The 13888-nt window shown below is 29.6% G+C and overlaps 1 protein-coding gene across 1 annotated transcript; it reads right to left on the reverse strand.

The window, feature by feature from the left end:
* Positions 1-253: 253 nt before the first annotated feature.
* On the reverse strand, positions 254-3611 carry ACR8 (ACT domain repeat 8). Its single transcript, XM_068608917.1, has 7 exons — positions 3127-3611; positions 2430-2475; positions 2198-2312; positions 2046-2113; positions 1345-1911; positions 1156-1260; positions 254-1052 (listed from the first exon to the last, which is right to left on the reverse strand). The coding sequence occupies exons 1-7, from the start codon at positions 3186-3188 to the stop codon at positions 690-692; spliced, it is 1326 nt and encodes a 441-aa protein (XP_068465018.1). The 5' UTR covers positions 3189-3611; the 3' UTR covers positions 254-689.
* Between the last annotated feature and the right edge of the window lie 10277 nt (positions 3612-13888).

Here is a 13888-nt window from a genome sequence, read left to right on the forward strand (position 1 = left end):
TTACTCAAACAGGTTAATCATCCATGAATTGAAGTTTAATATCAGAAATCGATTTGATTGAATCACTGGATTATAAATTCATCTTTTAGTTGATGCTTTTGAATTTTATTCACTACTTAAATCCATTAGTAGTCTTTTATAGACATATTTTAAATGGAGGCAAAAGGACACTAACAAGATTCGGATTGGTGTAAAAAGTGGAGCACCGCAAAGCAGCTCACAATCTTTCAAAGCATGCAGAGAGACAGTTAAATTAAAGAATGGAGCGAACCACTTATATTAAATAATGATAATAATAGATAGGCCGTTATGTACAAATTTTGTGCTGTATGAACCAAATCTGTCCTGCGTCTAACTATATTTCTCTATGCCACCAAAGAATCCAATACTGCTATTAAATAACTTGTAGCAAGGCCGACAAGCACAATGCAATTCCCAATCTCCTAAAAATTACTTCCCCTCTTCACGCAAAGCATTTAAAATGGTAGGGACGCAAACCATCCCAGCTGTCTATGATCACATTTCACCTACCAAATCCAACCCAACCAACGAACAACTACTATCACCAAATTCCACCTTTACTTTCTATGTACACAAAGCTCAAACCTCAAGCAAAGAATATTATGCTCTAAAAGTTGCAAATATCTTCCACACTCCTAAATTCCCTCTCACACCGCCCCATTCTGCTTTTAAGAGTACGATTTTATCAAACCCAAATTGTATAGATTCCTTCTCACGAGGCTCCCCAGACACAGCAACACTGCCCCACCAACCCCAACTGCTTCATCTTCCCTTTCTGCCTTCTCATGGCATACCAATGGTAACTCCTTCACTTTTAAATTGCACGATCCAACTTTCTGCCTAACAGATTCGATTATTTTTGGATCAGCCGGGTATCCGATCGCATCCGTTACATAAAAAACATTTGATGTCTTGTCCCCAATGGTAGATATCTCCGCCCTTGTCACATTCAGCCCATTCTCCCGAAAAGTTCTCATCACTTCTGCTAGAAGCCCCTGTCTATCTTCCGTACATAACTCTAGCATAACACCCTATATCCAATAAATTAGCATTTAATTAATCAATTTTTATGAAGTGCTGCATAAGGTAATACTAATAATCTAACAAACAAAACTGCGAGCAAAAACTCTATACCTCAAATGCCCTTCTCTCCACTGCAGCTTGCAAGCATTGAATCACACGATGACGTTCTGGTTCTGAACTAATTGGAGTGCCATCCTTGTGTCTTATATAAAACTCCTGTAGTGAAATCATTTACGTTCAACTTAGCATGTAAACCAAGTAACCATCCAAAAATTAACACAATCGATTATGAATAATTACCAGATACGCTTTGTCAACTGTTGTCTTAACAGTCCCGTGGAACACAACATATTCCATGTCAGTCAAATTACAGACAACATCAAACAAAAGTTTAATTCGATCCTTGCACTGCACATTGACAACCGAATAACCCCTTTCGGCCCAATTTTGGACGGTGACTACTGGGATATCAGAAGTAAAGTTGAAAATGGGATTCCTCTGGTAATCACGGTCAGTGTACATCATTTGGTGCAGCTTTCGTTCTGTGTGCACAACGGCATTAGTGATGGAAGTTTTTGCACTTCTAATATCATTGTCACCCTTTAAAACATTTCTTAAACGTGCTTCAATAGTACTAATTCTCTGAGAGTCCTCGATAAGAGTCCCAGAATTGCTGTCTTTAACATAGATTAAGGAGGCAATCCGGCCGTTGTGAGTCCAAACCTTAGCATTTACCACATCACATTGCTGCTCAGCTAGTACAGCAAAAACCTCCGAAAGAAGACCAACGCGGTCTGTGCCAGTTAATTCAAGGATGGTGAGACCGTTTAAGACCTTAGTATTCCCACTGTGAATTCCGCCAAGTGACTGATACATATAACATAAACATAACACAATTCAGAGAGTGATTATTTTTAAAATAATTGAAACCCATAATTGAAAAACAATTTGAGCCAGTACTGAACTTTTCAGATAAAATAGATGTCCCAATTAATTAATACCTGTTCAATATAACTCAAAACGCTCTGATCGGTTAGCTTGTTTCCATTTTGATCGGTAACGTGGAAAACTGTAAATTCAATTCAAGGCAAAGATTAGTGCACACGGAATAAAAACTACCACTACAAAGAAAGAGAGGGGAAAATTAGCTTACCATCCATGAACCATCTCCCATCGGAGGAAATGTAAGCCTTCTTAATTGAAAGATTTAGATCAGAAAGCACTTGTACGGCATCCAAAAGAATCCCGTTTTTCCTGCCGCTATCGACCTATACATTTTATCAAAGAAAATCCATTAGTTTAGAAATTTCCTAATTTGTTTACATGAAAACCAACAATTGAAGGGAAAGGGCAAAAAAATAACGGATATTTTTTTAGGGGTTTACCTTGACTATTGTTGCGGTGGAGCACACGGCATTATCAATGACAACCCTGTTTCGCAGTGAAAGAACAAAGTCAGCGTAATTACAGCTTTTTAATGCCGAACTTCTAGGAACGAAATGAAAACACAATAAAAAAAGGAAAAGTAATGTGAACGAAGAAAAACATTCTGGAAGAAAAGGGGCAATGGAGTCATGAGACACGATAAAGAAAGAAAAGTCAGAAAATTGTTAAAATACAGTTGTCGGCACAAACCAATTAGACAAAAGGGGGTGCGGATTAGATGAAACATACTTTTCTCCCCCTTCGAGAAATTCACGATTTTTGACACAGTCAGATGTGATTAAAAAATTAAATCATTAAATCCAAGGCTCGCAACAAGTTAACAATTTTACGCAAACAGAGATAAAATAGCAATTAATTTCGAAATAAGTTTCAGTTCCAGACTTAAAATTCAAAAAACTGAGGGGTTTGGAATTATGAAAAAATTTGACAAAAGAAAAAAAAGGCAGAAAAGTATGAAAGAAGAATACTAAAGAAAATTGCTGAAAAATTCAATAGGATGCTGAAAGATCCGTAAACGGAAAAACACTCCTTCAAAAATTGCTGAATCATGGGTGTGGAGAAAAAGGGGAAAAGAAAAATGAGAGAAAAAACAGAAAAGAGAAAGAAGATGTAAGGATTGAGGTGGATTAGACAAACCTGGGAGTGGTCATGCGAATTACGAGCTTCTCGTACTCATCCGTACATGCTGGCCACTCCATGTTTGCGGTATAAACGTGGAGTAATTTGTTTGCAACTCGAGAAACCCAGCGAGGAAAGAATAAAGGTGTGTCGAGAAGAGGTTACAGCGGAGCGGGTTTTAATAACAAGAGGAATAGCCACCCAAAACGACGTGAACCGGTGAATGAATAGAAGGCTACAGTAAATTCTCGTGATGTGTCTGAGTCTGAAAGCTGGGGAGAAGTTATATACTGGTAGTAGATAAAGTTGCCTTAAAATTCCAAACGGTGGCTTTTAATGCGCACTACCTCCTTCGATCAAATCGCCATAAACAAATCTTACCAAACTTCCTCGCATTCGTTGTGCCTTGCTGTGAGAGTGCGAGAGTTACTTCCCTTCTCTCTCTTCCTCCTAGCGCAACCCACGCCTTGATCTTACCTCTGCCTCTTTCTAAATCCGCACATAATACCTATTTATATTATTTATGACTTTTACTTCCACCTTTCTCTCTATTTTATTTTATTTCTTTATTTAAATTTAAATTATACGCGGGCAGCGTGACATGGCGTGCCCGTCCTCACCCGACTTACTCTTTCACCGTTTTATATTCACAAGCGGGTAAACCAACCACAAAGACACACAAATCGGGGCAGTTACGGTCCAGCTGGGACGACACGTGGAACTTACTTGTGCTCCTTTGCGTGCTTTGGACTCAACAGCACAGTGCCAATAGAAGAGGGGTAGACCAGTGGGGTCCAGCCACGTGGCATTTGAGGGCCATAGTAACAATCGAGTAATCTTGGTAATTACGGTGTGATTAATTATGACGTAGGCACGTGACAACACCGCTCTTATAGGCATTTCCTCCGTCCTTGTTTTTGGCCATTGTATTTCTCCTTTTCTATTTCTATCTCTCCTCTTCATTTCATTATTGTCTTTCCTGATAACTCGATATACTCATTCTTGTTTCATCCATACTTCTTTCCTTACATCTCTCATTCCCAACATTCAACTTATCGTCAATCATTAATTATATATAACTAATTTCCCTTTACACCGTCTGCATTGTTCTTCTTACATTAAAACTTAATTAATTTCTTTTATTAACAAGATAATATGTTAGAAACAAATAATAGTGTGTGTTATACACACTGAAAGTTATTCTACGTTTTTTTTATTATTATTAAAAAAAATTATTATCTATTTTTATTATCAAAATATATTTTTTTTACAAAAATAATTTTAAACTTAAAATATTAATGTCTTTAAATATGAATATCAATAAATAATCTGTAACACTAATTTTTTATTCTTAACTTCTTTTATATTTCTCATTCACAAAATTCAAATTATCCTCCATCAATATATATAATTAATTAATTTCCCCTCAACAGCATCTGAATCTCCCTTTTAAAATTAAAAAATAAAATCATTACAATTTGGTAGAAAAAAATATTTGTATATGTTACATATTATACACAGTGCAGTAATTACAGCGAAAGTTATTATACGTTTTTCTTGTTATTTAAAACAAATATTTTGTTATAATTACAGTAACGGTAAAGAAAACGACCCTTTTAACTAATTCTGAAGATTCTAATTTCTCTATCTTTAAAAATGAAACAAGAAACAAAATATGTTGCTAATATTTTGGAACATAATAAGAATACGGTTCTATCAAATTGATTTAATACTTAATTAATATTCCAGCCATGATCGTTTTGTTGTTGTCAAAAGACGGCCTTGAGTTTAAAGAAAAAATCATAGTGAGAGGTATAGGTGAGAATCAATTATGAAATTGAATTGAGTAGTTTAAAGAAAAACTTAATGACATGTTTTCTTACTAATACTGAATATGTTTGGTTTAAAATGAGTTAAAAGTTCCATAACACGATAACTACTATATAATTCGGAATAAGCTCTGCATGTCTTCCGGTGTATATCTCTTCTTTAGTTAGGTTTGTCTATATTAGCTGTGGTGAGAAGAAAATGTTTAAAGTTGGAAAGATTTGTGATCTGATGGAGTAATTAAGAAAAGAGTATAAAAAGAAGAATTTATTGTGAAAAGTAAAGAAGAGCAGTATGTGGTAAAAAGGAGAAGAAAAGACATGAAGTATTTAATTTGTATAGCAAACATGCGTAGATATAGTAATTGATTAGGTGTGATTTATTTGATTATTAAAGATGATAAGTGGTGAAGGAGTAAATGGATTGGTTGCGAAGAACATTGTGCACGTATGCGAGATGAGTGATAGGGTAGTGGTGGAGGCAGCTCTAGAGGACGAGATTGATTATAATGTTTTATTTTGGTCCATAGGTGTATGATGGTTGGGTGTTTTTGAAATTGGAAACAGAGGGATGATGAGGAATATTGTGATGGAAGGAGGGACCCAGGAGGAGGGGCAGGAGTGACACTTTCTTATGTCAGATAGAAGGCAAGTGTGGTGATAAGTAAACGGAGAGAGAGAGTGAGACGGTGTTAGCCGGCATGGAATGTGGGTTTGGGAAGAGACAAACGAAAAAGGAGCGTGATTTGACGTTAGAAGGTGTGGCGGGAAGGGAGGAATGTTGGCGCCAAAGAAGGGGAGGGGGAAGTAGAGGATCCGCGTAGATATTGTGGACCTAAAGAGTGGAAGGGCCACGCACGCAGCGTGTTTGAAATTTGGAATGAATTCGAAAAAGGTCAGCACAACAGTAGCAGTGTCTTTTGGCAGTGGGTAAAGGGCAAAGTGGGAAGCGTGAGAGCTGATGCCACTGCTATTCTTCACAACTCATGGGACCCACTTTCGTTCTTTCCAGACTCCCCGCTTTTTTATGTTCTTGGTTCTCACAACTTCCCCTCTCAAGCGCTACTTTTGACCGTTACCACTCCTTTTTTATGGCGCCAAATTCGAAAACGGGACTCCCAATACTCACCAATTACTATTATTTTTCTTTTCCAAAAAAATAATAGTTTCATAACTATTAGAATTATATATAAATTTTATGTAATAAAATATGGTAAAATATAAATTTATAATTAAATAATATTGAAAATTTTAACATAATTGTATAAAAAAAAAGAGATTATTAAATATCATTATCCCGAGACAAAATTCTACTTATCTGTACTCAAATTTTAATAAATCTTATTTTACTATGTTATATTTTATTATTTTTACATTTTGGTATGTTAAGATTTAAAATTTCAATGTATTACTTTATGTTTTTAAAAGTATTTATTTTGGTCATTTTAATTGAAACATTCAATATGGTAAGAAAGTTATTCATCAACGTAGTTTCAAAAAACATTAAAAAACTTTCCTTTATTTAATGTTTCTTTTTTAAAATATTTATTTTGATCATTTATAGTATTGACAAATTCATTTCAATCTTTTTACATTAAAATATGAAATTTTACACATATCTACTAACCTTTCTAATTTCCTTCGTTAGAAAGAATTAGAAAATTAACATTTTTAAAACATAAAATATAAAATTGAAACTTCAAAATTTAAAATGTAATGTATATAAAGCATTGAAAAGTAACATTTTAAGCTAAAAGTTTTCTATAAACCTGTTATAATGTTGATGTGTTTACTTTTATTTTTATTTTAACTGGAGAATCATATTATTTTTAATATATATATATATATATATATATTACATAAAATAAATAAAAATACATAATTAAGGCAATAATATGTAAAGATTTAAAAAAACTATTTGATCAAACTTAACTTCACCCAATCCAGCATGAGTTGGATATTTAGTGATCATTCCAATTTGTCTTAAATATTTAATGAGCTTAGAAAAGGGAGTTTGGCCTTACGCACCAAAGCTTTGTGGATTAAACACGCCACACTTAATTTAAAAAAAAAATAGTTTCTTGTTTTTTTTTTCCTTCAACCTATTTTTTAATATAAAAAATGGAACCAACTTTTAAATTATTGAAATAACAATGATAAAAAAAATCATATTAATATGTTATAATCATCGCAGCAACATGGGTTAATATATAATAATAATTATTGTAAATCATATTAATATACATATCAAACACAAAAATATGAAATCATAATCCTCAAGAAAGCCAAAATAACATCAAAAGTCGAACTAAACTTAAACTCTAAATAGATTAATATAATTTAAAATCATCTTAAACTCAAAATATAATAATTTTTTTTTGAGTTCAAAATCAAATTATTTGTGAGTGGAGTTCAATTTCAACTCGTATTAAAATTTATAATTTTTTTAAAGTATCCCTACTCAATCTATAGTAGAACAAATTGACTTTACGACTTTGTTTTAATGTGATCAAACTTTATTTCAAATAATGGTAGCCATACAAAGTATATCATAATATTTTAAACTACGTAGACAAGGCCTAGGATTAAACTACTATACAAAATTAATTACCTATTACGGACATTAATGAAGTTTACCGTGTGTTTTATTGTAATGAGTGTATATTTAATAAACATATTTTTTTTTATAAAGAAATTTTATGTTAGGCATCATTATGTTACTCGACATTTCAGCTATACTGACACCTCAAGTAACAACAATCATTTGTCATCACATGAAAAAAGTATTATTAGAAAAAAGAAAATAAAAAAGTATGGGAGACTAGACAAAAACTCATATGTTAACAAAAACGATACATAGATAGACTATACCTATTAATAAAAAATTTTAAAAACAAATTAGATGGAAGTCTATTATACCAATGAAAGGATTATTTATGAATAAATCATAAATTAGCCAACTTATCAACACACGTATTCCCTTCACGAAAAATATGAGTAAAACTTGATTTTTCCACAATAATTAAGACAAGTATTTCATCGATTACGAAGCATCCAAGGAACATTTGTCTTGGCAGTAAACGCAATACAAACCAATGCAAAGTCACATTCCAGCCAGACATTAGTAAGACCCAACTTTTGAGCTTCCTCCAAAACATATATAACTCCATAAAATTCAGCAACCAAAGTAGTATGAACATCAAGAAATACAGAGAAAACTCCAATAAACTCCCCATACTCCCACGAAAAATACTTACACAAGCGACAATACCTGAATAACTCCTAATAGCCCCATCAATATTGATAAACATATTTGAATGAACTTAGATCATTTACAACGAGATCTATTAAAATTAATCATTTTACTACATCATTCTTTTAATGTAATAATAAAATATTTTTCTAAATTTTTTTAACACATAAAATATATAAATTAAACTCATGCATTGACATATTTTATAATATTTTATGTGCAATTTATGTTAGAATGTTTTTACTTCAATAAAATATAAATCCATACATATAGACAATCATTTCAAGTGTTAACAAAGCAAACGTGAAAAGTCAGAAAGTTAATAAACAAAACAACTAAATTTTTTTTTTCTAAAAAATTATTAGTGTGATTTAAGTTTTTTCTTAATCCTCTTAATTAAACATATGAAACAAATTCATATGTTTGACATTCCATATATTGTTTGTTAGGTCTTTTATAATTTGTTATTTAAACAAAAATTTATATCTAACAAATAAAATATTATTGTATTTTATATTTATTTATTTATTTTTAATACTTAATCAAAACAAGTGTTTATATACTTTTCTCTATCACTTTTCTTTTATTATTCACTTTCTCCATTTATATACTGTGTTTATTTTATAAAGAAGGAAATATCTTTATAATGAAAATTTTATTTAAATTATCTTTCATTTGTTATTTAAGTTTTGTATTAATTCACTTTATGTTATTTTGACATCTTTACATCTTATCCTTTATTTATTGATATTTTATTTTATGTTTTTTTATATTAACTTTTCATTTAAAATATCCAAATTGCTCATTCGTTTCTGGATAGAAAGGATGTGCAATAAAAACTTCACTTCCTCGAACTCTTTAATTAGATTTGAGTCTTCATCATCAAACATAATTATATAAGTTGACTTGGTCGAATGATGGGTTTATTATAACATGCTTATTACCGACCCATAAAAAAAAATCAATGCAAAAACATATTCAAATTGGAATATGAAAAAAAAAAAAGCCTCAACAAGCTTTTATATTCAAATTGGAATATGAAATATTCTCTATTTTATTTTATTTTATTTTTATTTTAAAATCCTTTTAATCTAAAAGTAGGTAGGTAAAAAACTTTAAATTTATTAAAAAACTTAATTTAAAGACACAAATAAGACGAATTCCTTAAAAAAACAGTATTTTGCAAAGTTTATTATGTATTTAAAGTTGATAGTTGCGATTTTCAATATGTGAATCTATTACTTTTGTTCTTATGTTTTATTATTGACTTTTAAAGCTATAGATTATGTTGGCTATGAATGCATTTTATGTTACACACTTATGCCATTTTTTCCTTTTCTTTAAATTGAGAAAAAAAATGTTTTTGTTTTAACCAATGCTTTTATGATATTTGAATTTTTTTCAAGAACAATAATATTTTTGTTAAATGAAATTAAGTAACAAGTGATTCTTTAGGTTTCATTTCCTTCTCCTCCTTTTAGTGATAATCAAATGTCCAAATTATTACAAAAATCAGAAGAAAAAATTGTATGTAATGGGTTAAGTGATATTACTTAATATATTCAAAACTTATCATAGACATCCTTTGTTAATAATAATAACAAAATAGACTTAATTTTAGAAAACAATGTTTAAATTAATATGGAAAATAATGTTAAGAAATAATATTAAAAAAATTAAATTTATTAATAAAAAATAAACTTATCTTATTTTTAATTTATCTAAACAGACTCCCTTTATACCCTAATTATTTTTCTTGCATTTAAATTTTGTGCAACCATCAAAAGAAGGGTAGTGAACTTATAATTGGTGCACTGCACATAAATGTACAAGAAAGTGAAGGTGGTGCGTGCCATCTAGAAACAAGGGTGCTAGCAAATCCTTAGACAAAGAGTACAGGTTAGAGTCACAAGTGACTGACACTTGACATGCCAGCAACTCCATCTCAATATTCAACCACCATAGGTTAACATTATTCTTCCTTTTCTGCATTTTATTATAATATACTATTTTATTAGAGATATTTTTCCCTCAATATTTTCTCCCTTTCTTCAACATTATATCATGGGTTCATGCCTTTGCTTGCACCCACCCACTAAACAAAAATTCAATGCTATTAATATTATTATTATTATAGTAAGGAGATACATACATACATGCTACCATGTCATCTTTAATAAACTGAGGTTATGATATTAATTATACTGTAGAAGTTTAATATATCGACTAAATTATCCCAAGTGATACATTCGAGTTTATAAATATATATATAAATAAATGGTTGACATTATATATCATCTATCAAATAATAAAGTCAATCAAACTACCACTATTTTTAGATAAATTTAGTAAACCCCTTGACATAAAACTCCTTTGAAGTTCATTTGTAAAGTATTGAAGTGCATATTTTATTAAAATAGGTTTGACCTTGGCAGAAAAAAAATGAATGAATGTAAACATAAACTTGTAATATAAAGGTATGATATATCCTTATATAAAAAAAATGGTGCAAATTTAGAGTGAAAATAGAAGAAAAAATAAAAAAAAAAGTTTTTACTAGTATAGTTAGTCATTAATACGAGTATCCTAATTTACGCATTTTTACTCGAATCATAACAACCAGAACACTATTGAATGTCCTAAAATTTAACTCGTGCATGATAGTTGTCACGCAATTGTAATTAACGATGGACCACGCTCACGTTTTCACTGCATGTACATAATAAACAAAGGCATTAATTAATAGTTGCAATCTCTTTCACCGGGTAGAAACACAATAAATGGAGGCATCCCATTTGAGTGACATACACATATACACACATTTTATTTTAGCATCTCCATGGTCACATATTTGGTAAGTTGGACCATCAATGTATTTATATACCATCTCCATCTCATTCCAGCTTGCAAATTGACTTCTCTACTGCACAATAGCTACTTCCATACATTGTTTTTTCCTCCCTCTATGCAAAGTTAAACATTATTGTTAGCTCTTCATTTGTTTGATCCTTTTGCTTCATTCATTTCACAAAGTTTTGAAAGTTACAACTCCTAACCATGCATCTTACATGAATCAAGTTTTTTTCTTGTTTAAGAGTGTTAATTAATTTGGTTGTCCCCTGTTACCTTAATACGCTCTAATGTCACACCCTTACTGCAAATTCTTGTCCTTCATTGATTGAAAAATGTTGTGCTCCACCACACTTTTCTTAATAAAATAAAATGCTTTAATTAGACTAACCCAACTTAATGTCCAAGTTACCGATACAGCTTTTAGCCACCAAAAACACGCATTTAAAGAAGACATCCATCTTCAACTAATGAATATCAAAGTCACTGAATTCTGCCACGTGATTTTAATGGTAGGTGGGATTTAGACTCAATATAAATGCGAGAGCCATTTTATAACTAAACTTCAAAATCAACTGATTTCATTGAGAGTGATCAAATAAAACAAAAAATACAAAAATCATGAAAGGTGGTTGAGCTCAGAAATATTAAAGCAAGGTTTCATTAACTAATATTTTCATTTTTTGGTTAAATAAACATTTACTATATTTTATATTTTTTCTAAAAAAAATATTTATATCGTAATTTTTTATTATTAAATACTTTTTGACTAAGAAACACTTTAGCATTTACCTTTAATATACTTTCTATATCTTTGGGATCAACATATTAACTCATTCATTTTTTTTATTCTTTTTAATGTGTGATAGCAGGTTTTGGTTAAAAAAATTAAACAAGTTCCTTAAAAAGGTTTAATTACTTAAAAAAATTAAATACATTTTTTTATTCTTAAAGCAAATCATTTTCTTAACCTATACCATACTCAAGAACCATATCCTTATAAAGATTTGTCTATTTATTTATTTTTTAATACTTACTATCACTTTAATTTAAAAATATATCATATTGTAACATTAAATTATTAAAATGAAAAGTAAGGATATCTTTGTTTTTTTTAAATAAACTAATCTTAACATATTTTTCCTCTATAGAATAAAATAACGATATATTCATTCAATAATTCTGTAATTCTATTAAAAAAACTACATTTTTTTTAATACTTATCAAACAATAAATTATATATATATATTACAAAAAAATTATTAAATAACAACTAAATTTAAAAATAAAAAATAATTATTCATAATATTAACTTAAGTTACATATAATTTTAAAGACTACAATATTCTTAGTATTTGGTATTTAAAGTGATTTTTATTATTAATAAAAATTAATAAAATAATTTTTAAATTGATATTTAAATTAGTTATCAAAGTTTTAACTACTAATATTTTAAATTCTAATCAAGTTTTAGTCAACAACTACTTATATTATAAAAACTATTTAGTAATTAAAATTTTAGTAATTAATTAAATATCAATTTAAAAATTATTTATTAATAATAAAATTTATTTTAAATATCAATAATTTTTTACTCTCTAGAATAATACCTAATTTAGATAATATAATGATTAATTATTTTTTATTTTTAAAAATAATTTTTATTTAATAATTTTCTTCTAATGTTAAACAACACATAGTTTTATTAAAAAAAATAGAGAGTATATAGAGAAACCTATTGAAAGATGGAAAACATGAATTTGTAGCTTATAATCACACACAAATTGGAATTGGAAAGTGTGACGAATCTTTTTTTTTTTGCAACGTGATTATTGACTTTATTGTTCTATTTTATTTTTATTCAGCTGTTATATGTCATTTTATTACATTTTGATCACAAAACGAGTTTTAATACATAATTTTAAAATTTGTATTTACCTTTATGTATAAATCGTTTGTAGATTTACCATTACCTAATAAAGATTTTGCGTCTTATTTTGTAAAGACATTAAATATTTAACTAATCAAAGAAGGAGATGAGAATTGAGAAGAAGCTTTTGGTGGGTTTCTCATATTTAATTATGGAAGTGCACTGATTTTGAGAAAGTTGGAAAAGATAATCAAAATTACTCTAACATCATAATAGAGTAATTTGTTCATACGTTATAAAAAATCGTTGCGTGAGGATTTCTTGTAAATCGTAATTGTTGCATAGGATCCTAGACCCTCAGTTTTTATAGGCTTTTGTTAGCTCTTAGAGTTTTGGTTCAGTCTTTATTTTGATTGTCAAATACTTTGGATTTTGGCAGTTGATTTTGTTAGAAATTCAAATAGGTTTTTCTTTTAGGCCAATATTATTAAGCTAAATAAATTAGTCACAGTATTACTATTCTCACATAGTCTTTTTCCAATTCACAAACTATATTTTAAAGTATTTCCCCCCAAAATATCTCTCTGGAAAATAAATTTCCATTCCTTGAAATACACCATAGAAAATGTACTTTTATTATGCCTATGCATAAAAACATAAATTTGGCCTGTGATTTCCAATGCATTTTGAGAGAAATTCTTCAAAAATTCTTCCTGCAAGCAAGATGTACTTCTTCATCTTCTCTATTGAGGATTCTTCTTCTACTTGCAACAACTTTCATCTTCTACTTGCAACAACTTTCATCGCTGCATCAACTTTCACCTCCACCGCTACTATTGCAGTAGGTCTCACTTCCACCATCACAGTCAGAATACCTCTCATGTTTAACATCACTGTTGATACCATCTAAGTATAAACAAATGTATTTCAATTATATAATTCATCAGATTACAAATTAATGAATTTAATGTATTTTAAATT

The sequence above is a fragment of the Phaseolus vulgaris genome, chromosome 3, assembly GCF_051622355.1.
Source record: "Phaseolus vulgaris cultivar YP4 chromosome 3, ASM5162235v1, whole genome shotgun sequence".
In the NCBI taxonomy this organism is placed as follows: Eukaryota; Viridiplantae; Streptophyta; class Magnoliopsida; order Fabales; family Fabaceae; genus Phaseolus; species Phaseolus vulgaris.

Excerpts from the sequence above, each read along its gene's own strand:
- ACR8 (XM_068608917.1), bottom strand. The coding sequence starts at position 3,188 with ATGGAGTGGCCAGCATGTACGGATGAGTACGAGAAGCTCGTAATTCGC. Across the intron at positions 2,476-3,126 it reads ATTCGCATGACCACTCCCAG|GGTTGTCATTGATAATGCCG; the intron begins GTTTGTCTAATC and ends ACTGCGAAACAG. Across the intron at positions 1,261-1,344 it reads CAGTTGACAAAGCGTATCTG|GAGTTTTATATAAGACACAA; the intron begins GTAATTATTCAT and ends ATTTCACTACAG.